The sequence below is a fragment of the Engraulis encrasicolus genome, chromosome 4, assembly GCF_034702125.1.
Source record: "Engraulis encrasicolus isolate BLACKSEA-1 chromosome 4, IST_EnEncr_1.0, whole genome shotgun sequence".
In the NCBI taxonomy this organism is placed as follows: domain Eukaryota; kingdom Metazoa; phylum Chordata; class Actinopteri; order Clupeiformes; family Engraulidae; genus Engraulis; species Engraulis encrasicolus.
The window spans coordinates 13,072,173-13,097,987 of NC_085860.1; the positions used below are offsets into that span (position 1 = coordinate 13,072,173).

General features: G+C 42.7%; 1 protein-coding gene across 1 annotated transcript; it reads left to right on the plus strand.

The window, feature by feature from the left end:
• Positions 1-287: 287 nt before the first annotated feature.
• On the plus strand, positions 288-25,559 carry nat10 (N-acetyltransferase 10). The gene is made up of 28 exons (XM_063196714.1): positions 288-360; positions 602-760; positions 872-963; positions 1,279-1,450; positions 1,626-1,810; positions 2,382-2,496; positions 3,676-3,783; positions 4,068-4,201; positions 6,830-6,923; positions 7,042-7,140; positions 10,382-10,518; positions 12,074-12,198; positions 13,758-13,908; positions 14,400-14,496; positions 16,162-16,278; positions 16,516-16,617; positions 16,967-17,041; positions 17,200-17,313; positions 17,489-17,622; positions 17,900-17,948; positions 18,088-18,184; positions 21,968-22,078; positions 22,754-22,926; positions 23,164-23,283; positions 23,747-23,845; positions 24,144-24,217; positions 24,365-24,445; positions 24,629-25,559. The coding sequence occupies exons 2-28, from the start codon at positions 647-649 to the stop codon at positions 24,747-24,749; spliced, it is 3,090 nt and encodes a 1,029-aa protein (XP_063052784.1). The 5' UTR covers positions 288-360; positions 602-646; the 3' UTR covers positions 24,750-25,559.
• The last annotated feature ends 256 nt before the right edge of the window (positions 25,560-25,815 follow it).

The window sequence follows — 25,815 nt, forward strand, 5'->3', positions numbered from 1 at the left end:
AGAGATTTTTTTGAAGCATGTGGAAATTGATAGGCCTACAGCGGCGATTTCACAGTAATATACCACCTTACCAGATATTTGGTTACACTTTTTTGTTCTTGAAAATTCACTGGGATTTCGTCTAAAGCTAAATTATTCGGATTTTGACCGTTCTTCCTTTACATTTCACACGTAACACAGTGCCCAAAATGTATTTTTATCAGAGAAAGTGATTGGCTACGCATTTTGATTTCATCCAATGCCATGCTGAAACGACATAGTTGCGACGGAAGTTTATCTTTTGAGCTCCGCCCACAGCGTGGAAGGAACCGAACAGACTTCCCCACGTGAATGCCAGCATGGTTATGTGTCTTTAGTAAGGTAATCAACAATGTTCACAAGTTATCTACTGTATCAAACAGACCCTAACAGCAATACGGAAGCTTTTACACTGTGCAGTAATGTATTAGTCTACCAACAACAATGATTGCTACTGATAGCGACTGAATTTATGTTGCTCAACACAAGTGGCTGGGTTATGTTGATGTCCTGTCTGTGAATGAATGAACTAGCTGATACTCGGAAACGTTTGCTCATACAATTTTCTGAAAACGTTTTACAGATACTGGTACAGAGTAAGATCGAATGCAGTAAGAGTTAAGTCATCATGGCCACGTTTCGGAAAAAGGTGGATAATCGCATCCGAGTCCAGATTGAAAATGGAGTTCTCGAAAAGCATCGTACCATGTTTGTCATTGTTGGCGATCATGGCAGAGACCAGGTAAATACAAGTTATTGTTGATATATAGCCACAATGCGCATTCTATGTCGTCCAGTACTACCCCAGTGCAAGATGAGTGCAATGTAACATCCCCATGTCATCTGCATCTAGGTTGTCATTCTGCATCACATGTTGTCAAAAGCCACTGTGCGAGCAAGACCTTCGGTGTTGTGGTGTTACAAGAAAGAACTTGGATTCAGCAGGTGAGTTGTTGAATTTTAATGTTGTCACTCTTGACATTGGCATTTCAGATCACATTTATGGCAATGGGACTGACTTGTGGCGTTGTGTGGCATGTGCATTACTTGGTCAGACATTCTTGTGTGCAAAGGAGTAAGGTTAGCTTTGCCTTGGAAAGTGGTGGGGACATCACCATGGTAAATTGTCTGGGTGTGTTATTTTTGCATTATATTTGTGAAAAAGATGTCGGGACATAGTAGGTTAATCTCAAAAGTGGTATAGACATGTCCCCACCATCCACACCTAATTACACCTATGCTTGTGTGTGATGATTTCAGTAACCGGAAGAAGCGTATGAGACAGTTGCAGAAGAAGATCAAAACAGGGACACTGAACCTGAACCAGGACGACCCATTTGAGCTTTTTGTTGCGGCAACCAACATCCGGTATTGCTACTACAACGAGACGCACAAGATTTTGGGAAACACCTACGGCATGTGTGTCCTGCAGGTGACTATTTGTTTCTATAAAGGCTATTCAGTATGCCACCATGTGACAGTTCACCATGGTGTCATGTGTGTGGTTTGTGCATCGTCTCCACACACATTTGTTATTGTTTGGGAAAATCAGAATCAGAAAAGTGTCTCTATTATACAACTTTGTACCACTACTCCTTTCCTCACAGGACTTTGAGGCCCTTACACCTAATCTGTTGGCACGGACCATTGAGACAGTGGAGGGTGGTGGCATCGTGGTCATTCTACTCAGGACGATGAACTCTCTGAAGCAGCTGTACACCATGACGATGGATGTCCACTCTCGCTACAGGACGGAGGCCCATCAGGATGTGGTCGGGAGATTCAATGAGAGGTAGGTGCCATGCTGTTGCACTCTGAGCTTTATCCGAGGTGTTGTCATAGCCTAGACTACATTTGATATTTTTTTGGTAACACTTAACTTGACACTTGGCATCATAGGTATGACATGAGTGTCATAAGAGTGTCGTAATGCAGTCATGGATGTGTGTGTGTGTCCATGGCATGAACATTTTATAACTGTTGCCATTAAGTTACATTCGGTTGTGGTAAACTCAACCCCTAACAATGTCATCTTTTCATGTCCATAAACATTTCTGACATTGATATAAAGTGTATGACTCGTCCATGACTGTGTTTTGACGCTATTATGACACTGTTATGTCATGCCTATGACCCCGACGTCCAGTAAAATATCGTTATAACTTTGTCTATCTAATTATTCAACATCCTCATTAGTTTGCATTTGGAAAAACAGTGTTATTGAGCAGGCAAAGGAAAAGGGAAAATGCTTGTGTCTGACAGTGCTGTAGGCCTAAAAGAAAAACAACTTGTTGACTCAAGCTGACTTCAGTGTTTCAAAAATATTTGTATGTGGTGATGTCTCATTCATATTCTCCATGCAGGTTTATATTGTCACTGTCATCGTGTAAGACGTGTGTGGCCATTGATGACCAACTCAACATCTTGCCCATCTCCAGCCACATTGCCAACATTAAAGCAGTCCCTCCAAAGACACAGGTGAGCTCACACTAGACTTAAGCAATATGTGCGGTCCAAACAGCATTTTGTAAATCTGTACTACGTATACCCTGAGCTTAACTCACTGGATGCAGACATTGTGATAGGAGGTCTTTGATGTGTTGGGCAGTAATGCATTGCAAAATAAATGAATTACTGCGTTGCATTACTTTTTGCTGTAATGCAGTAATGCAAGTGTAATTCAGTGTGGTGGGTCAGAAAGAAGCTAATCCCAAACATGGTAGTTTTTAGTCTGCATGCTGCCAAAAACACCTCCTGGATGGAGGTGAAAAAGTCATGACTCATGAGCTTGATTTACACTGTAATACATTGCCAGGTCCATATTTAGGCTTACAGTTCTTTTGGCGAAAGTAACTAAAGTAATGCAACAGTAGTGTAATGCCTTACATTTTAAATATAGTAATATTGTAGTGTAAGGGATTATTTTGAAAAGGCAGTAACATGTAATCAGTAATGCATTACAGTTTTTGAGTAACTTGCCCAACACTGTTAATGACATGGGCCTATTCTACATGTTGTGCTTGACTACACGGTTGCCGTGATTAAGTGCCATCTCAGAGATTGTTTGCGCTCTAATTGTGATTACAATGAGCATGTCTCATTGCCATGGCAGTCACTATGCGCATCATATCCCTCAGAGATCCAAGTTTGAAGCTTATCTCATCTACATTAAGCCCCAAGTCATTAGTTTTCTTTTTGTATAAGTATGCACATCCCACCTCTTTGAGGCCAGGTGCAGGACAAAGACGTAGAAAGAGTAGAAGTCCACACACTGCAGCTCCGCTTTGAAGGTTTATTCAAGTCATACGCAACCGTTGTCCTATCAGCGGTCATTCTCAGCATTGACAAGGTATGAATCCGGACATTTAGGGCGAAAGAATCATCCTCGCAGATCAATTGTGGACGCTTCAAAACTATTGAATGGTATATAATAGAAGCACGCTGTCCATGTACATACGTCAGTGCTTCAGCCAAGGAGGTAATGTTTTCAGTTGCGTTGGTTTGTCTGTCTGTCTGTCTGTCTGTTTGTCTGTCTGTCTGTTTGTCAGCAGGATAACTCAAAAACTTGTGAACGGATTTGGCTGAAACTTTGTGGAGTTGTTGGTAATGACCCAAGGAACAAGTGATTAAAATTCTTTATGTTCTGTCTCTGCACAGGATGATCCACCGTCACCAAGGGAACAGGAGCTGAAAGACCTGAAGGAGTCTCTCCAGGACACCCAGCCCGTGGGAGTTCTGGTGGACTGCTGTAAGACCATGGACCAGGTCAGCCGTCACACGCACCATCACAAACGCATGCTTTGTTTTCACCACCCCGACCTCCCTTTTTATCCTGTAGTCTTTTTTGCGACCCGATGCTGAAAAGGGCATTAATTATAATTGCCATTCATTTTCACTTCAGACAGGAACTTCTTATAGCTTCCTCATTATATGGACAATACAAATAATAGTTGTCCTAGATTTGAAGATAAAAAAATGTGAAGACTCCCTTAACTGATATGAAACAGTGAGGTCATAGGTCATGTCATGAAGATGTGTGTTCTTTGTAGGCCAAGGCTGTGCTGAAGTTCATCGAGGCCATCTCTGAGAAGACCCTGCGCAGCACTGTGGCTCTGACGGCGGCTCGTGGGCGAGGAAAGTCGGCCGCTTTAGGACTGGCTGTGGCAGGAGCCGTAGCTTTTGGGTAAGATTCAACGCCAAAGGCCATCTCTGTTCATAATCAGATGTAGTACAAATTTTTTATAATTATAGCATTGCAGAATTAGACTTTTCTCTATATTTGTTACACAATCTAGAGTATTAGTGTATGAAATATAAGCCAAAAGTCACAGGAAGACCCAAAGTGTAGAGGGGTTCGTTAATACCTGCAACAAAACATTCCCAAAACCGTGTGTGTTGACCAGATCCTTCATTGTCAGACCCACTCAATGACCCATGCTGGTAAACAAATACTAAGGAAGCAGTCACCTCGCCCCTCTGGATGGGGGTAGGAACGCAATGTAAAAAAGCAACTATGACCTGTGAGACGGCAGAAATTGTTGAAAAGAGAAAAAAATGGTTGAATGGAATGGCCGTTATTAAAATTTGCAGTGCTGCTCACACCTGAGTTGTCTGTTTCTAAAATTACATTTTTTTACTTCGCACATTTTACACGCTCTGCCTAATGATAAGTAGAGCAGACAAGAGTAGTATTAATTTGTCACACACACAGTGCTGGAGGCTACAGCCTGCAGTAGAATGAGTCTGGCCAATTTTATAACGTGCAGAAAGAATTGCGATAAATACTGCTAATATAAAACACAGTCTAGACAATTATTATTCGAACAGTATAAAAGCAAAGACCACTCAAAATGAATGTTAATGGTCTATAGCATAGCAGAGAGACGTAGAGGTAGAGACAGACAGCTGTTGCCGTGGTCTCCAGGGAAAGGTAGTCGAGACCGATGCGGCGCCATGGTAACCATGGACCCTATGCTCCACTTGGGGGAGTTCTGTGTCTGCCTAGCACTGCTATTTAAGTTTCCCTGTATACTGAAAAGACCTCATTAAAGTTATATTAACATGCACAGTATACACACACCATCCAACGCACCTTAACAGCTTGAACTGGCACATTCACCGAAAAGGTGGTTTTACACTCTGTATACAGTGCCCTCCATAATTATTGGCACCCCTGGTTGAGATGTGTTTTTTAGCTTCCAATTATTTTATTTTTTTTCTAAATAATATGGGACCCTAATGGAAAAAAAGAGAAAAATCTAACCTTCAATACAAGTGCATGTATTCAGTGGGGAAAAAATCCCACATAAAGAAATAATTATTTGACATCAAATAATGTGTGTCACAATTATTAGCACCCCTGGTGTTAATATTTTGTACAACCCCCTTTTGCCAACAAAACAGCACCTAATCTTCTCCTATAATGTTTCACAAGATGGGAAAAGACAGAAAGAGGGATCTTCAGCCATTCCTCTTTGCAGAATCTCTCTAAATCATCCAGAGACCTGGGTCCTCTCCTCTGTACTCTCCTCTTCAGCTCACCCCACAGGTTCTCAATGGGGTTGAGGTCAGGGGACTGAGATGGTCATGGGAGGAGCTTGATTTTGTGTCTGGTGAACCATTTCTGTGTAGATTTGGCCATATGTTTAGGGTCATTGTCTTGCTGAAAGACCCAGTGACGACCCAGCTTCAGCTTTCGGGCAGAGGGCAACAGATTTTGATTTAAAATGTCCTGGTATTTGAAAGCATTCATGATGCCATGCACCCTAACAAGGTTCCCAGGGCCTTTGGAAGCGAAACGAAACAGCCCCACAGCATCACTGACCCACCCCCATACTTCACAGTGGGTATGAGGTGCTTTTCAGCATGCGCATCTTTCGTGGTACGCCAGACCCACTTAGAGTGTTTGTTGCCAAAAAGCTCAATCTTGGTCTCATCTGACCAAAGCACACGGTCCCAGTTGAAGCCCCAATACCGCTTGGCGAACTCCAGACGCTTGCGTTTATGATTGTGAGTGAGGAAAGGTTTTCTCCGTGCATGCCTCCCAAACAGCTTGTTGGCGTGTAGACAGCGCCTGATGGTTGATTTGGAGACTTTGTGACCCCAGGATGCTAACATTTGGTGTAATTCTGTAACAGTGCGCTTTGGAGATCTTTTGATTTCTCTTACCATCCTCCTCACTGTGCGTGGTGGCAAAATAAACTTGGGTCCTCGTCCAGGCTTGTTTACCACTGTTCCAGTTGTTTTGAACTTCTTAATTATTCCTCTCACAGTGGATATGGGCAGCTGCAGTTGAGTGGCAATCTTCTTGTAGCCTCTGCCTGACCTGTGAAGGTTGACGCACATCTGCCTCACTTGTATGCTGTGTTCCTTTGTCTTTCCCATGTTTAAGAGTGGATAAGAGAAATGGCCTCGGTGTCACGTCATATTTATACCCCAGGGAAACAGGAAGTGATGAATTACTAATTAAATGTTCCTACATACTCTGGTAAACTTTGTAAACTACTGTAGAAATGACAGAAATGCTTCAATTATATTTATTTCCTGGGAATTGTTAAGGGTGCCAATAATTGTGGAACAGGTGATTTAATGAAAAATAATAATTTTTTAGTCAGGGATTTTTTTATTTTCTTACAATTCATTTGAGTTGAAGGCTACATTTTCCTACAATTTTCAGTGTGACAGTATTCTTCTGCAATAAACACTGAATTTATTTTAAGGCTTTTAACACATCTCAACCAGGGGTGCCAATAATTATGGAGGGCACTGTATATTATAAGCGGTTGAAAATAACCTTTTCTGTTTTCCCCAGATACTCCAATCTTTTTGTGACCTCTCCCAGTCCTGACAACCTGCACACCCTCTTTGAGTTTATCTTCAAGGGCTTTGATGCTCTTCAGTATCAGGTAACCTTTGAGGATGTCTTTTTTTCAGAATTGAAAAAAACAAAAATATTTTTTAACCTCATGGCTAAGCACTGTGTTGCACAACATGACCTTCCACATGTTCTCCTTCACTTCACAGGAACACTTGGATTATGAAATCATTCAGTCCCTCAACCCAGAGTTTAACAAAGCTGTGGTCCGAGTCAACATTTTCAAGGAGCACAGGCAAACAATTCAGGTAAAGTTGGCCATTGTTGTTGTTGTCTAGTTTACTCTGCTGTAAGAGAATGACCTCTTCTGCTTCAGTATGTGATCTGGTTTTGAACACCTTTTCTTGACTTGTCATATCACTCACTATATTCAGATGAAACCAGTTGTTGCTTGTAGCTATGACACTAGGCAAGAATTAACTTATAAAGCAGGTTCTTTCTCATCTTAAACAAACGCTTAGCCAAAAAAAGAGAGAGAGAAAAAGGACGGGTTAAATTTTATCAAATACTTTATGGTTGCACACCTTGTTGGACATATTCAACTGAAGTAAGTTTTGCAGAATAGTATTCAATCCTCATGTGTTGGCAAGTCAGAAAGGGTGACTTCCCCTTTTCTCTATTCTCCTTTTAGAAAGTCAGCCATTTCCCAGAGTGCCGGATCAGCTTTCTTCTGTGCATGTCTGATTTGCTTCCTACAATTAGTCCGCACACACAGCGTTCCCAAATTATCTGGCAGGAGAGAGTGTGGCGCTGATACACCACTATGGTCTGTGGTGGTACAAAAGAAGAAGATTCTTGGTTAAAAATTAGTGAAGATGATGGAAGGCCCGAAAGCACTCTGCTGAAAAATAACATTATCCCAGTTAGAAAATTAGTAGAGAAATTCAGATGTACAATGTGGTTGATTCATGAAGAACAATTACAAAGATGGCTTGAGCTTGAAAGCCTGGTTTTCCATCATTTGAAAGTGTGCTCAAACTAATTGCCACCCACAAACACTGTTGTCGATTGGCTTTTCTACAGTCACCACCATGTCTGTGTTTTCAGCTCTGTTCCCTAGAGCAGTGGTTTTCAAAGTGGTGGCCGGGGACCCCTGTGGGGCGCGAGGGGATGCCAGGGGGCCGCGGCAAGTTGGCAGGAAAGATATAGTGATACAAAATGAATAATTTAATATATTGAATAACTTAAGTAGCCAAAATAGACCAAAATAAGCTAAACGATCCCAGTGGAATCATTTTCTTCTCTACAATGTTTAGATATTGTATTGTGCTTTCTGTAGTAGCCTACTTGAATGGGTTTGGGAATGCACCAAATTCATTGAGTTGTGAAGACAGGTGCACAGAAAGCTCATGTCAGGGGGGCCTTGGTTGGAATCTACTGGTGTATGGGGGGCCTTGTCATGGTTACGTTTGGGAACCCCTGCCCTGGAGTGATGAGTCGTGTTAGGAGTAGTGTATTCACACCGCTGAGCACCATCTTCATTTGTCAAGAGAGGAAGAATCCTTCCCAGAGGGCAGCTTGCGAAAATGGAAAATGGAAATGGAAGAGGCCATTCAGTCAGCAATGGTGAGGGGAACATAGGGATTAATTCATTAATCGTTAGTTGATTGCCTTATTGATCGACTTTCGATTAATCCATAAGCTGCGATTTTGCCCAGAAATCTAAATTTGTCTTGAAAAAAACCTACTAAATCCAAAAAAATCTAATTGAAAATTGAGATAAAATGCTATGTTTAAATGAGTTCTATTTCAATTCTTCAATCCAAAGGTGATTTAAATATTGCCACTATTCACACCCCTCTTCACACACACTCTTCACATGCCCATTTCACCTGGGTCTCTTGTCAATTGAATTGGCGATTAATTGCAATTAATGTTTTTTTAATCAATTTACGCATTAATCAATTAAAGTCGATTAATCGTTTGCATCCCTAGAGGAAAAAACATTCTTATGGAAGCATAAATCAACAAAGTCATGGTGGAAATAGTGTTGGTTGATTCTGAGGTTTTAGTTTGGCAATCTCCAGATCTTAACTCAATAGAAAACTGTTGCATTGTGTTGTTTTGGTGTTCCCTTTACTTTTAAGCAGTCAGTGTATTATGCATGCATAGCAATACTGAAACTTGCTAGCAGAAAACAGAGACACACTAACCAGCTGTGAGCAGCAGTCTGACTTAAATGGAAAACTATGCAGCAGAGAGATTTCTCTAAACACCGTGGTAAACCCCTCCCAGAGCACCATGAATACATTTGATGAGTGTGTTCAATATGTATGGCAGTTCCTTAAATGAAAAGGTGATTTTAGAAATGGTAATAGATTCTACCTTGTTTACCCCATATTCACACATATTCCCATTGGTATGGTGCACAACACTAGCACTTCTGGAAACGATTCCAGCGCACAGCTCTCCCACACCTGTGATTGGAGCTGTCATTTGCGGAACTGCGCAGGTGTGGCAAGAGTCAGGCGAACTAATTATGGCTTGCATGATCTAAAATCCGGTCCTCTTCAGAGGGAAGATACTGCAAACTCTTGTCCAATGCTGAATGTATTTAGCCTCGCGAGCCATCCTACGTACTTCCGCCAAAGGATTGGCTCCACTACTGTAGTCTGGCCGTGCTTCTCTGTGGAGTGCTTGCAGCAGTAGAATTTTGATTGCAACGCCCCCCCAGAAAACAGCCAATAATCGAATACGCCCCCCACGTGGGGAAGAAAGGGGGAGAACGCTCGTGACAATGACGTACACATCTGCGCCAGAGCCATTGGTCTGCACTATGTTGTTGTTGAGTAACTGCCAGCAATTGGATGAGAGGTGTCCAATAATTTCAAACTATAACTGAGTGCAAACTTCCTGCTTTCTACAATCGCTTCAGAGCAAACAAATGCCAGACCATAAATACGAAATTAAATGGTAGTATTATGGGATGGTCAGGACCAGGCTAGAATGTATTTAAACAAACAACGTTTCGGCCAGTGTGGCCTTCTAGAAACATTGATTGTTTCAATACATTCAGCAATGGATGGACAAGAGCGTGCGGTATCTTCCCTCTAAAGTGAACAAGCACCCGCTACCTGCACCTCAAAACCTCTGGTGTGCGTTGGCTTGCTCCTCCTAAAATCGGTCCCGTCACCCCACCCCCCAGTACATCCACCCGGCGGACGTCATGTAATAATGTAATGTAGCGATCTAAAATCCAGTCCTTGTCACCCCACAGTACATCCACCCGGCGGATGTAATATAATATATAATGTAATAATCTTAAACCTGTCCTGTCACCCACCCCCACCCCCACAGTACATCCACCCGGCAGACGTAATGTAATAATGTAATGTAATAATGTAATGTAATAGTCTAAAATGGGTCCTTGTCACCCCACCCCCACCCCCACAGTACATCCACCCGGCAGACGTAATGTAATAATGTAATGTAATAATGTAATGTAATAGTCTAAAATGGGTCCTTGTCACCCCACCCCCACCCCCACAGTACATCCACCCGGCGGACGCGGTGAAGCTGGGCCAGGCGGAGCTGCTGGTGATTGACGAGGCGGCCGCCATCCCCCTGCCACTGGTCAAGAAGCTACTGGGCCCGTACCTGGTCTTCATGGCCTCCACCATCAACGGGTCAGTAGTACAAATAATGATACTTTAAAAAAAAAAAAACATTTGTAATACAAGGGAAACGAGAAGAATCACTTGTGGATTTACTTGGGCACAATCCCTGGTGCTCAACAAAGAAAGTTACTTCTTTTAAGTTTTTTTTTCTTTTTATTCATTCACTGGCATGATTTTGTTTTCAAAACAAAACAAACTGAGGACTGCACTTCACCAGCACCTGGAAACCGGCTGTGCACAGGAGTTTCTGATCTTTGAAAAAAGACATTTATTTATCTTATCTCTTTTGTAATGCCCATGTTACCTCCACCATGTTTGTGTGTTAGTTGGTTGGTTTGCAAATTAGCTTGCCAGTGCATGAACATCTTTCAGAAATATTGCTGATGAAGTAGTGAAGGGTCACCGCTCCGCTGTTGACAAGCTACAGGATTTAGTGGAGACTTTGAAGCAAGAAAAATCTGCCTGATGAAGGTCTCACAGACCGAAAGCTTCAGTAAGGCTATTTTGAACAGCCCTAAAGTGTGTGGATTTTTTGTTTTTGAGATATTGATGGTACCTGGTCTTCATGGCCTCCACCATCAACAGGTCAGTAGACACCAGGGGTGGACGTACATCCCGCTTTCCAAAAGTAAAAACCAAAAAGCCACATTTGCTTCTGCCAAATCAATGAACCATCTGTGGCAGGCCTTAACTTTCTCAACTTTCTCAACTTTCTCAATCTCAATCCTGAGTAGACACACTGCTAAAAAAAAAGCAGTTATTTATCTGTTTTTAATGAATGGAAGAATTCAAGGGCACTGTGAAATTCTACATTTTTTATTTATTATACTTACAAAGAGTGCCGTCCTTGAGTTATTCCATTCATCTGTGATTTTTGTGGAATTCAGCACCCAGCTAAAAAGTTTGACAAAAAATCATGAATGAAACACACTATTTTGGAAAAAGCTCTAGTCACTAGTAAGTTTGTGCGTTGGTTTGCAAAATAGCTTGCCAATGTATGAACATTGCTCTGAAAATGTGACAGTATGTTGGCACAGTGTGTACCATGGCTTTTTTTTTTTTTTTTCTTTTCTTTTTTTGGATCTGCGCTAGCTTGGCGATGCTGTAAAAAAAATCCTTTTATTTATCTCTCTTGTGGTGAATGGAAGAAGTCAAGGGCAGCACAGATTTGTGTTGGATAAAGAGTGCCGTCCTTCACTTCTTTCATTCATCTGTGGTTTATGTGGGACTCCGCAGCCAATTAAATAGTTTGAAGAAAAATCCTCAGGTGATAGTGTGAGTGGGTCTCTTGGTTGGTTGGCTGGTTGGTTGTTTTTGCAAGATAGCTTGCCAATGCATGGAAGTTGTTCTGAAATGTTGACAGTATGTTGACTGTTTGCACTGTGGTCCTTTTTTGGGGGATGATTTGAGCTTGGCGGAGGCCTGCACGGCCTGATGTTTCTGTAAAGCATCTTTGTATACCATGAAAAGCTATACAAGATAATAATTATTATATTATTATTATTATTATCATTATTATTACTGTTATTATTCTTATTAATCAGTCATGTCCTGTGCTCCGTAGATATGAAGGCACGGGTCGTTCTCTCTCCCTGAAGCTCATCCAGCAGTTGAGACAGCAGAGTGCCGACAGTCAGCTGAACCTCTCAGCAGAGAACAGGACCACCAACACGGCCAGACTGGCAGCAGGTAACTTAACCCAGTGGTAGTGGTAGACCGCCGCTTCAATCATCCTCAGCAGGTATCTTAACCCAGGTACTTGGTAAAGCGAGGTTGACAAAACCTGGCTACTTTGACTAGTGGTAATCCCAGGGTTGAAAGTAGGCCGGTGCGCACCAATGCGAATTTGAAAAATATTAAGATGTGGTATTTGAGTAGAAAACGCATACAACCACAATATGCCATTTTAGACAAACTTTTGTCTTATGAAGAGAATAGCTCAAAGTTACCCTAAATAGTAATGCAGTGATCTAGAATCTGTGGTGCACATGTCTTTTTTTGTGCTCTTTCTGATGTTTGGCATTGGAAGGTCTTTGAAAAAGGGAATTTGAAAAACTATCCCATAATGACTTCAGTGAATTCAATACCCTTGGTGTATGTCAAGGAAAACAGTGAGAAGGGAGAGCATAATAGAACAGGTTGTATTATGAAGTAATTGACCAAGCAACTGTATTCTTTGCCCTTTTTTTGTGATTGATTGATTGATTGATTGATTGATTGATTGATTGATTGATTGATTGGGGGGATGCGGATTAGCACCAGTAAGACATGAACACTACTTTCACCCCTGGGCAACCGGTACTACAACACTGATTAAGTTCATTTATCTAACCCGAGGAGTTCCTGCACCTTCCCGTGGCAGGTTAACTGCAGCCAATCCAAGAGAGGTTATGAGATGAATCATTTGTGCAGCACATTAATCCGGGAATGCTGGGAAATTAAATGAAATAAAAAATCAGTGCATGATAGGCTATTTGTTAAACGTTCACTTGTGGAAAAAACTGCTCAACGTCCCAACAGTTTATGATCATAACTTTAAAAAACATTACAAAAAAGACTTCAGATACCAAGTATAATTTTAGCAGACACATGCTCTCAAACTGTTTTGGAAAGCCTAATGAGTGGTTGTTGTTGTTGTTGTTGTTGTTGTTGTTGTTGTTGTTGTTGTTGTTGTTGTTGTTGTTGTTGTTGTTGTTGTTGACGTTGGCTTGGAATGGCTTTTTGTTTTTGTTGACATGACTCAAAAGCATTGCATTGCACTCAGGCTCTCAAAATATCAGCTAGCAGAATGAGTGGTTGTTGTTTTTGGCATGGGTTTTGTGTTGTGATTTTAGGGAAAAAATGAGAAACACACATTTCTATATTTTGTATCATCTATCTTTGTGGTTGACTGAACAGTTGGATCCAGAGATGGATATTTTATTCTGTATTCAGAGCATGCATTAAGCTATCCTACTTGTATAAAGTGTTTGCCAATAAATGGTCGCCTTCTTAAGCATTGCAATTTCTGCTATTACTGAGTGTGGTTAACAAGTATGTAGTCTGAATCCACTTCATGTCCATTTAAAGGCTTACAATTTGCACACAATCCATTTAAGATTGCAAACAGGCAGATTGCATAGAGCTGATCTATATATTCTTACATTTCAAAGCATCTTGAGAAGCGTATAGCTGATTTGCTCTCTGTGTGGGGGCGTTTCTTTTTTTTCTTTACCCTGATTTTGGTACTTATGAGTCGTTTCCCGCAGCGCGCTCGCTGCATGAGGTCTCGTTGCAGGAGTCCATTCGTTACGCGCCGGGAGACGCCGTAGAGAAGTGGCTGAACGACCTGCTGTGCCTGGACTGCCTGGCCATCCCGCGCATCATCTCTGGCTGCCCGCTCCCTCAGACCTGCGATCTGTATCCTTCACGAATCACGCAAGACCCTGCCCTGAATAGCCTTTGGAGCCAATCAATACTCTCTATAAATACCCTGCCTTGCCTATGTGCATTAATACGAAGCCTGGCAGCCTGGCCTCTATGCTGCATCAGCAGCACTTCTAGCTTTATGGGGGCTGTAGCCAAGAGATGTAGATATAGGGCCCTCCTCAGCTATGTATTGCTTGTATTTACCATGGGATGGTTGACTGTTGGGGGTGCTGCAAAGGGCATATTGTAGTAGTTTTTGGGCTATAACATTCAAGACCTCAAAAAGCACCCACATTTTCTTCTGTACATTCTTCCCATTATTCTATGAATGAGATCTAAAGCATCCACTTACTGTATTTCCTAGCTGTTTTGGGCAGATAGAGGTCCATTGTGCAGTCACATCTAAGGCCTCAAATCTGCAGTGAAAGTTAAAGTATCTTCTGTTCTATGCTATTGTTTCCTTTGACTGGTGTTGTCTGCAGCTACTATGTGAACAGAGACACGTTATTCTGCTACCATAAAGCATCAGAGGCCTTCCTGCAGAGGCTCATGGCCCTCTATGTGGCATCCCACTATAAGGTGAGTGGAGAATTATGCTGTTTTAATTCATTATTCAATATTGGTTTTCTTTGTTTTTTGTTTTGCTTTTCTTTCTTTCTTTATTTTCCATCTAAAATGTTATCCATTATTTTGCTCTGAGGAGAGGAGGAAGGAATTAGGAATTTAGGTGGAAGTGCAGCTAAATTACTAACCACCAGGAAGTGTGTCATGTGATGACTGTATATGGGTCATACATGGGGGAACATAGTTCATGTGTGTGGTCCAATGGTTAGGGAATTGGAGCCGTAGAGGTCGCAGGTTCAAACCCCAGGCCACCAGAGGAATAAGGGCTGGGGAATAAAGCAGTAAGTGCTCTGCTCCTCCTCCACCTCCTACTCCTTCATACGTGCTGTATAGGGATGAAGTGCACTTGGACAAGGTGTTTAACCCCACGATGCCCCCAAGGGGAACTGGTGTGCTTGTATTGAAAACTACTCGCCTTGTTCTGGACTCGAGCATCAGCCGTAATGTGATGTCATGTTAAAGGGAAGGGATAACGCAGTCAATACAGCAGAAGGCACCGCAGGGCTATCATACAGGGCCCTGACACAAAGCCAATATTACACCACTATCCACCTGAGAAATCGATGCTTTGACAACAAGTGATCGATCAAAATTATGAAGAAAGAATATTATGGTGTCTGCGAAAAACATGTCACATGTCCATCCTCAGGTGTTGTGTAATGGTCTTTTAAGACATTAAAGCAACAATGTTACACAGAAATGTATTCGACAATCTATTTAGTTAGTAAACCAGTTCTTGATGACCAAGTGTCTGTAATGCTACACCGTTTCTGTTAAAGCACTCCATAGATATGAACAATTAGATGACACATTGACCACTCCATAGACATGAACACTAGATACTGTGTTGACCACTCCATAGATATGAACACTTAGATTTTCACCGGCATTGGTGACGAGACGATACGCACGTTATCCTGTAGGTGGCAGTAGGACTGCAAAATTAATCAAAAATAATCGAAAATCGTGATGAAATCATGAAATCGAAGTCGTGATTTAATCGTGGCAATAGTGACCTACCTTTTGAGAGCGTCATTGAAGCTAGAACATACTGACAGGCTGGTGTTTCTGGACAGAAATCTGTCCACCTAAGTTTCATGCTATTGCCTTAACATAACTATTACAATTCATTTTATTTTGCTCATCCTGTATAGAATTCATTCTTGGTTGTATTTCATCTGCAAAAAAATCTATAATCGTGATTAATAATCGTGATTGACTTTTTCCATAATCGTTTAGCCCTAGGTGGCAGAGACATCTATGAAAAGCACTGTGTGTGTGGCCCAAGACTGTTTTATCTTGATTTGATGTTGTTTTTACTGCTATGCCTTTTAACTTTATTGTTGACCTTTGTTTCTTTCTACTGTTTTACCACTTATTTATTTCTATGGTTTTACTACTTATCTTACTACTGTTTTAACATGTTGCATATTTTAACATTTTGTATTGTGAATAACAGCAGTGCTACAAATAAAATGTATTGTTATTCTTAAGACAGCGGTGCCCAGGGTTTGGCCTCACCAAATAGCTAAACACCACATCAAGTCTTCACATCTGCAGCTCCTATGAAGGCACACATTAACTCTGCTTTAATCCTTCCAACTCTTCCAAACGCTCTAGAATTCCCCCAACGATCTCCAGATGCTGTCTGATGCGCCGGCCCACCACCTCTTCTGCCTGCTGCCCCCCGTGCCCCCTACCCAGAATTCCCTGCCAGAGGTGCTGGCCGTGGTGCAGGTGAGTGCCCTCATCCTGGCTCCCCAGCCATTAAAAAAGTCAATACTTAGAGATTTGATTCAACATCTTCCAGAGTGCATTTGGTCCCAGACTACTCTCTAATTGTTGAATTAACACTAGCGTTTTCAACTGTGCCCCTTGTGTTCTGGCCCCCCATTAGCCGAGCCACTGGAGCTCCACTGACTAAACCCCCCAATCTGCCCTGTCCTGCCATGTCCTGTTCCCCATTGGCTGCAGGTGTGTCTGGAGGGGGAGATATCCAAGCAGTCCATCCTCAACAGCCTCTCCCGCGGCAAGAAGGCCTCTGGGGACCTCATCCCCTGGACCGTGTCAGAGCAGGTAATTCAACTCAGCTCCTCTCCTCTCCTCTCCACTCTGCAGACTCGCTCTGCACCATGCTGCACACTGCAAGGCAGGGAACATCTCTCAGCTTAGAAAAGTCTGTGCTGAAGACAAGGCACATTAATTATATAATGGAAAAAGGAGTGCAATATTGGAAATGTATGTGCTATTTAAGTTTTTTTTTTTTTTTTAAAGCATTTTTGTTTGTATTATAATGCTTAATTACGGTAAATAATTGGCCTTCTTGCAGGATGTAACTGACACTATTGTGATAAGGGCAGTATATATGACCAAAAAATGAAGGCAAACATTTGTTAAAATGTATTGTGTTTTCTCTTTTTTTAAGTTCCAAGACCCCGAGTTTGGCAGTCTATCAGGAGGGCGAGTGGTGCGGATAGCTGTGAATCCAGACTACCAGGGGGTAGGTATCTTCTCATGGGCAGCCGCATCGCACAGGGGGCCAGCCCCCACCACTGCTTCCGTTAACACACTGTGTCTGTGCCTAGACTACTGAGCAGGGTCCACTCTCCTGATCAGCTGTGTGTGTGTGTGTGTGTGTACGTGTGCGTGTGTGTTTAGATGGGCTACGGGTCGCGAGCTCTGCAGCTGCTGCAGCAGTATTATGAGGGACAGTTCCCTCTGCTGGACGAAAAGGAGAACACCAACAGTGGAATCACCTCAGTCAGCAGCGAGGTAAGAAGTGGAACTCTCTCTCTCTCTCTCTCTCTCTCTCTCTCTCTCTCTCTCTCTCTCTCTCTCTCTCTCTCTCTCTCTCTCTCTCTCTCTCTCTCTCTCTCTCTCTCTCTCTCTCTGAGACTGGTTTTGTGAATGAAAGCTGATGCAATGTGCATCTCCCCTCTCCTCCCAGGCTGTCAGTCTCCTGGAGGAGGTGGTGTCTCCGCGTAAGAACTTGCCGCCGCTGCTACTGAAGCTGAGTGAGAGGAGAGCAGAGCGGCTGGACTACCTGGGGGTCTCCTACGGCCTCACCTCACAGCTCCTCAAGTGAGTCACTGACCCACCGCTCTGTGTCGACACCAAATGGAAATAATTAGCAATTTTGCTATTATCTGGCACATTTACATGTATATGTTCATCAATGTGCAATATCCTGAAAAATAAAGTTCAGTAAAGTGTCATTGGGATGCATGCCATGGATCAAGGCCCATATAAACTCTACTTAGGAGTGTATTATACTCAAAAGTTTGCTCATTTATGTTTTTTTTTATTGTAGCCTTGTTCCATGACAGCTTTTTTCAAAGATCTCTCCTTTTCCTCTCAGATTCTGGAAGAAGGCAGGATTTGTGCCAGTTTATTTGAGGCAAACTCCGGTAAGCTTTCAAATACAATAATACAGCAGTTGATGCTTAACCTGCGCATAGTGGAAAACTAGCTTTTGAGTCATTGAGATGTACAGTGACAAAAAAAAAATCTTTCTTTCTTTCTTTCTTTCTTTGTTGTCATTCCCAGAATGACCTGACGGGGGAGCACTCGTGCGTGATGCTGAAGGAGCTGAACTCTGAGGAGTCTCCGGAGCAGGGCCAGTGGCTCTCAGCCTTCTGGAAAGGTGCGTTTACCACCATGACTACTGTTGCCACCACTTTATGCCACCATGACTACTGTTGCTAATGCCACCATGACTACTGTTGCTAATGCCAACATGACTACTGTTACTACCACTTAATGCCACCATGACTACTGTTGCTAACACTTAATGCCACCATGACTACTAGGGTGGCCATCGGTCCGTTTTTACGATCTGTTTACGACGTCCGTGTGTCTAGGGCTGAGTACCGATCAGAATTTTTCGGTTTCGGTTCCGGTTCCAGAACCTACGTTTCAATGCCGGTTCCTGACGGTGCCATTTTCGGTTCCTAATTTATAAACACTGAACGAAATGTTTAAAAATCTCAAACGACCACCGAGCCTACCTCATTATCCAGTTGAAGTTCCCGGGAATTTATTTTAAATTGAGAACTACAATCTAAATCCAACCCTATCCATTTCGTGGGTGTGCATCTTTGCATCGGAGCATCAGGTCATAGTCATACAGTCGATGTTCATGGCAATCGCACAGACAATCGTGCGAATTTACCTGATTACAAACTGAACCAGCATGAAGTTTTGCATCAGCCCCAGACAACTTCAGCGGCAAAACAACAAGGAGAAACTCATATTTCATTTTTTACGCTGCACACGCTCCTTTTAAAACATGCCCTGTGTGAGGGACGCGCGCAGGGACTGTTAAATGGAAAAGCATGGTGTACTGTCTGACCTGTCACTGCCGTCCCGTTGACTGTCAGGATTTGGCCTGTTGAAACTTTTCCAACTTTTGTCTTAAAATCAGGCAATTTTGCAGTTTTTTGTAGCTAACAGGTATGCTGTTCTTGCAAACACTTTTAAAACAAGTAAGGTCGCCAAATTCCGCCCACTTCACTGATCACTTCACTGTGAACGTGATAATGTCACTATTTCAAATACTATTTGATTATGCTATCGTATATTTTTGGATAGCGGCAACTGTGTAGATGAGGTAATGAGCAATATTAGCTTACATTGGTGGCCCTTTCTATCGTAATTTGAAGATAACGTCCAGCATGTCCAAAATCTAGTTTCAGCACAATTCGCCGGCGAAAGGCTCCCAATTCCGCCCGCTTGATTTCAGGTCACGTCGGTATTTCCGTTAGCCTACTGTTATTCCTTCATGCTGTTTTGCTTATTTCGTTCACACTTGTAGTCCTAAAGCGAAACAGGGAAGCAGCCAGGGCGAGTTTTTAGCCAGAATGTCGTCGTGAAATTAAAGTTCCACCTTCATGCTGCCGTTACGACACCCTTCATTACAATGCTGTTTATGGCCGTTGACTCAGTTTTAAATGTCATCACCGTTTCAAATTGTATGCATACAACCTCCGTATCATGTCGATATCCATTCCTGACTTAAACAGTGGATAATTAACTATCATCACTTATATAGGCGGGCGGATTTGGGGAACGGGCGGAGGCGACTTGGCTATAGCTTGTTACGCACGCAGACGCAGTGAAGCACTGGGCGCGCTCTGTTTCGAGTTCTTTGCATGGTCCGTAATTATAGGCTACCAAACGGAAAAAAAATATCCACATAGAAGAAATCAATTCTTCAGTTTCAATAATCCACGTTACTGCGTTCCCTGGCACAAAGAAAGTCTCTCGCGGCCAAAAGTGACTGAGCTCACCTGATGCTTCTGATATGAGTTTACATTTTATTGACATGAAATTTAAACTTTGCAATGATTCACGGTGTAATCCAAAAAGTCAGAGAATGCGCGCACCCACCACTAAAGGGAAAAGGTCCCCAACACTGTTTGATGATTCATGGTGGAGTGAACAGTGTTGCCGACTTTTACTTTCCTCATACGCCGATGTAACCATCTGCTTGAGAATGATGGAATGCTTCGTTTGCACACCTCTTGCTGTTTCTTGGCTCGCAGTGGCTGTGTCGAAGACAAAGTTTGAATTCTTTGCCGTCTACAAACGCTAGAAATAGGCTACTCTTCTCGGTAAACCTACACAAATTAAAGATGGGCTGATGGTAGTTTCTCTCGTAACAGCGTTAGTATCCATAGATGATTTGACGACCTGTTTAAAAGGGGGCTGTAGCCTGCCAGCAGTCTCTGCAAGCCCGAATGATCACAATTAATGTTGCCAGATATTTTGCCAGAAGCGACTGCCGTTCTGACTGCGTTAACGTTCTGGGGTTATAAATGCGAAATGATAACTGACGTGATGGACATCTAGGAACCGAAATGTGGAACCGACAGCCAAGGCACGTTTCGATGCCAAGTAGAACCTTAGCCTTTCATTCAATTCCATTAAGGAACCGAATTTCGGTACCCAGTCCTACGTGTGTCCCTCTCTTTGTCTTCCCTCTCCTCCTCTCCTTGTGCTTATGGCCTCGAGATGGGAGGCAACGTCATTGACACAAACTAGACGTACAGTCGCTCGTGTTTCCGATATCTGTGGCCGCGATGTTACTCCAGATTTGACTCCAGACTTCGCACAGTAAATGAACTGTATTGCTGTACTGGCAACGCATAGTGCTAGCAAGTTTGTCCGCTAAATGCAGTTACAACGAGGGCTCTCACAACTTTGCAACCAGGAAAGAAAGCGCCTTTCTGCACTGGCAGTCTGTCTGTATTTTGAGCTCGTGTTGTTGCTATGGTTATCCAAGCGTCTGTAGGGGAAAAAATGCTGACAGAAGCTGAGATTCACTAGTTTGACGCCCTCTCGTGATTTCACATGGTAATCAAACATTTCAAACAAGCGATTTAAGGTTAGGGTTAGGTTTAGGGTTAAGGTTAGGGTTAGGGTTAAGGTTAGGGTTAGGTTTAGGGTTAGGTTTAGGGTTAAGGTTAGGGTTAGGGTTAGGTTTAGGGTCGTATGACGTAAGCGGTAAGTACCGAAAGGGCGTCGAACTAGTGAGTCCCGACAGAAGCGGCCGCCTCTCGTTTGAAAACACCTCTGATAAACACACTCCTGACCTTACTTTGAGTAAAGTACATCAAATAAATTGTAGGCTATTATACGCATGCATGCATGACTTCCCAATTATAGCCTACATGTAAAAAAAATATTGATGAAATAAATACAGACTACAACGGCAGGATTGTCTGACGGTAACCTCTACCGTCTCTGATAGTACTGATGACTCCTTTATCGGAGTGAGGAGGTAGGTGTAATGACGTGCGAAAATCCTTCCCAAAACATCTTGTTATACAACTAAAACTGTTTTTGGCAGCTGAGTTAGTCGAGGTAAGATGGCAGCGCAGCTTCCTGATTTCCGCCTACTATTTAGAATGACACGAAGTCGGGGAGTGACACAAAGGCGGAGAGTCCGCGAGTTGAAGCCACGGGTACTGCGTGAGGATGGTAGGTTAGATAGTTAAGGGGCGGGGTTGTCCAGCCGAAGTCCGGACAGCTGGTCACCCTAATGACTGCTGTTGCTAATGCCACCATGACTACTGTTGCTAACACTTAATGCCACCATAACTGCTGTTGCTAATGCCACCATGACTGCTGTTGCTAACACTTAATGTCACCATAACTACTGTTGCTAATGCCACCATGACTACTGTTGCTAACACTTAATGCCACCATGACTACTGTTGCTAATGCCACCATGACTACTGTTGCTAATTCCACCATGACTACTGCTGCCACCACTTTATGCCACCATGACTACTGTTGCTACCACTTAGTGCCACCTTGGCTACTGTTGCTAACACTTCATGCGCACGCAATGACACACACTGCTGACTCCCTAATAAGATCATGACATCTCATCTCCTCTTATCTTATCTTTTGTTTTTCCCAGACTTCCGAAAGCGTTTTTTGTCCCTAATGTCTTACCAGTTCCGGACCTTCCCACCCAGCCTGGCCCTCAACATCCTGCAAAATAAGAACGCCATAGAGAGTGGCCAGTCAGGTCTGTGTCTGTGTCTGTGTCTGTGTCTGTGTCTGTGTCTGTGTCTCTGTGCGTGCGTGCGTGTATGTGTGTGCACACGAGCGCACTTTACTTAAGGGGTGTAACACAGAAATCTGTTTTAATCAATTACCCGAGTATGTCCTCTTCAAAGAAAGTGGAAAATTTGGATAAAACAGAATATCCCTGTGGCTTTTTTTAATTGGTTAATGAACATGTACAACGTTTCAAAGAGTCCTCCTTGCCTCGGTTTCTCATTTTCTCGCTGCCTGGTTGGAAATACCCTCCCTGATCACTCAGAGACTTCGTTCTGACTAGGAAGGAGAGTCACCAGAGCATCTCAAATGTGGAAGATTATTTTGTGCTTTTATTTAGAGCAGTGCCAAATGAACGTTTCAACGTTACCACGTCTTCATCAGTCAAAAAGATGTTAAAAAGACTTCCCAATAGTGAAGATTAGAAGCACAGAGAGGATACCTTACTTTTCGTGCAGTTGGTTACCAGTGACACATTCTGAAGATTGGACGGGTGTAAGATCCAGGCTCAAAAAAACATTGGATGTCCTAAGTGCTAACCCACTGCCCCTGTTCCATTAAGAGCACTTGACTATTCTCTATAACTATTCTCTCTCTGGGGACTAGCTTAAGTCCACTTGACTAACTCTTCTCCCTCCACTAGGCCTCACGGGTGCTGAGCTGAGCGCCCTGTTCAGCCCGTACGACCTGAAGCGTTTGGAGATGTACTCCCAGAGCATGGTGGACTACCACCTCATCATGGACCTCATCCCCACCATCGCACGCATCTTCTTCCTCAAACAGCTGGGGGACGTCTCCCTCTCGGCCGCCCAGTGTGTAAGTCTCGACAGCTTAGAAAGAAGTACAGCTGTTATGGGTCAAATTAATTTAAAGAGAGAGTTGTTTGTGGTTGAGATTGTGTGTAAGTCAAGGATGGAAATATGTATCTATTTCAGTTAGAATATGAAGTTTTAATTGGTGTGTGTGTGCGTGTGCGTGTGCGTGTGCGTGTGCGTGTGCGTGTGCGTGTGTGTGTGTGTGTGTGTGTGTGTGTGTGTGTGTGTGTGTGTTCAGGCCCTCCTGCTGGGTCTGGGCCTGCAGCACAAGACTGTGGATGACCTGGAGAAGGAGATCGAGCTGCCAGGTTCTCAGCTCTTGGGTCTCTTCAATCGTCTCATTCGTAAAGTGGTGCAGGTGAGCGCAGGAGCACCAATTCATCTTTCTTTGCAGTCGTTACATTGAAAGAGTGTCACATCCTCCACCCTGGAGGGTCTACCTCAGTTACTTCCTTGCTTGACTCAAGAAGACCCAGCTGGGTTGAATTGTTCCTGTCTATCTATCTATCTATTATCTATTATCTATTAAAAGAGCGTCATATCTTCATTTCACCGAGGAAGACAAAACGGGGTCGAAATGTTTTTGCTTTTTATTATTGGAATACTGTATGTGAAACACTGTGCCTTTTCTGAAGCCTACGGCCCTTAAACCTCCCCTCTTCTTTCCCCAATTCTTTAGCCCCATCTCCTTCTTGTAAAGATACTTTGGGTTCCATTAAAGACAATATATAAAATATGTTATTATTATTATTATTATTATTATTATTATTATTATTATTATCATATACTGAGCCAGTGTTTGAATGTGTTCCCCATAACAGTTCTGCAGAGGCCTCCAGGAGAAGGCTGTTGAAGCAGATATGGTCGCCACAAAGGACATTGAGATGGAACCAACCACCCGGTCATTGAACGAAGACTTGGTAAGACGTCCTGACAAGATTGGGGTGCATTTCTCGAAACCATAGTTGCCAACTATGTTAGCTACTTTGTTTTGTTTTTTTGCAATGCATTTCCCCATTGGCAACTACCCAATTTGCTACCTGGCTAACAACTACATTTTCGAGAAGCGCCCCCCTGTTTAAATATGAATAACGAATATGGTACAAATGTATGGATTTAATTAAAATATAACTAACTTGTGGCTTCATGTGGTGAATACAGCTTGGTGTAGTGATTCCACCTCATTTTAAAGGTCTTTAACTCTGGGTTTCCCATTAGGATGAGGCAGCAAAAGAGTTTCAGGAGAGGCGTCAACAAGATCTGGAGAAAATAAAGGACATGGATCTCTCACAGTAAGTGAAGGAAATGGGACAAAAAATGTAATTTCAGACCCCAACGATTATCACCAGTGCCACTAGTGCTTGTGTTATTTTCCTCTGCCTTCCGCCCCCCAAAAAAATACAACTTTCAAAGCAACAATGTTCAAACTCATTCCCTAGGTATATGATCCGTGGGGAAGACGAAGAATGGGACCAGGTGCTGAAGAAGGCTGGCAAAACGGCTATCGTCAGCATCAAAAGGTATGAAGCCGACAGCACAGCTCATAGCCTCGCTAGTAATGTGAGAAATTGACAACGGCAGCAGCTCATGTCTGTTTCTCTGAGGACGAGGATGTAGGCTCAGCGGAGATGTGTGTTTATTCTGTCAGCTTTAAAGTCTACATCGTGTCTTGATGTTTGTTTGTTTGTTTCTCCCCCATCCAGTGACAAGAAAAGGAAGTTTGAAGGTGGATATCAGAAAGAGGACTCGCAAGGAAAGAAGATAAAGAAGAACTTCAACAAATCAAAGTTTGAGAAAAAGGGTAAATTCGGGAAGAAAGTCTAGCCCCCAGCTGACAGGTCATTAGCGGACTTCATGACTGTCAGTCGAAAAACAAATTCCTCCTACACATTGTTTTGCGTGTGAGGATTCCAAGTCATCAAGACATGTACTTTTTTGGCCTGGTCCTCACTCTGCCTTCAGCAGACATTTTCCTGTGATGACCGAACTGATATTTTTTTCAATGCTGTATTGTAATTATTGTGCCGCTTTTTTATTTAGTTTTGAGTTGATTTCTGCTGACAATACAATTTAAGTATACAACACAAACATTGTTCAAATGTTGGAGAAGAAATCTATGAAATAACTACAAACAATGTAGTGTGTTAAAATTCAGTGTTCTGCTGAATGGGTATACATACATTTTAAAGCACTGACATATTGGGCTATTATGTAACATAACACACAGGCAGGACTTCTATTTATCAAGACAAGCAGGTTAAAAAAATCCATGTTCAAAGCAGGTAAAGGTATGTTTGCCATTTCTATTTTATACATTGCCAAAATTGTGGTATTGTTAAATAAAAATCAACCAATGTAATTGTTCATGGGTGGGTCTATTCTGGATGGAGTTGTCATGCTCACTGTGTTGTAGCATGGCTAACCCAATGGATAAGAAGGGGGAAAGCGCATGTATGCTTGGATTTTTCAAGAGCTCCCGTTAAGACCTTAGCCTGATTAATGGCAATAGAAAAGCTCCACTATGCTGGGCATGTATACTTCTCATTCAATGCATTTTGTTATTTTCGTGGCTATTTACAGTACGTTGTACATTTTCATTGAGGGCATCAAAACTGTGCCTAAACACATGTAGAATTATATACCCTTAAAACTTTGCTACGACCCAATTTGGCACACTGTCCACTCTCCATGCGCAAAAGACACAACGTCGGAAGGGATTCGGTTACTGACAGACAAGAGGTAGGCCTACGAAGTGGATATGCTATGTAGGCCTGGAGAAAGAGGTTCACTCAGTTAAAAACCACCGTCAGGTTGTGCTTCGGAAGCATATCGGGTTTTTTTTTTTTCGACAAAAACGAAGCGCCATAAAGTCACAGTCAAGTTTCTAGGC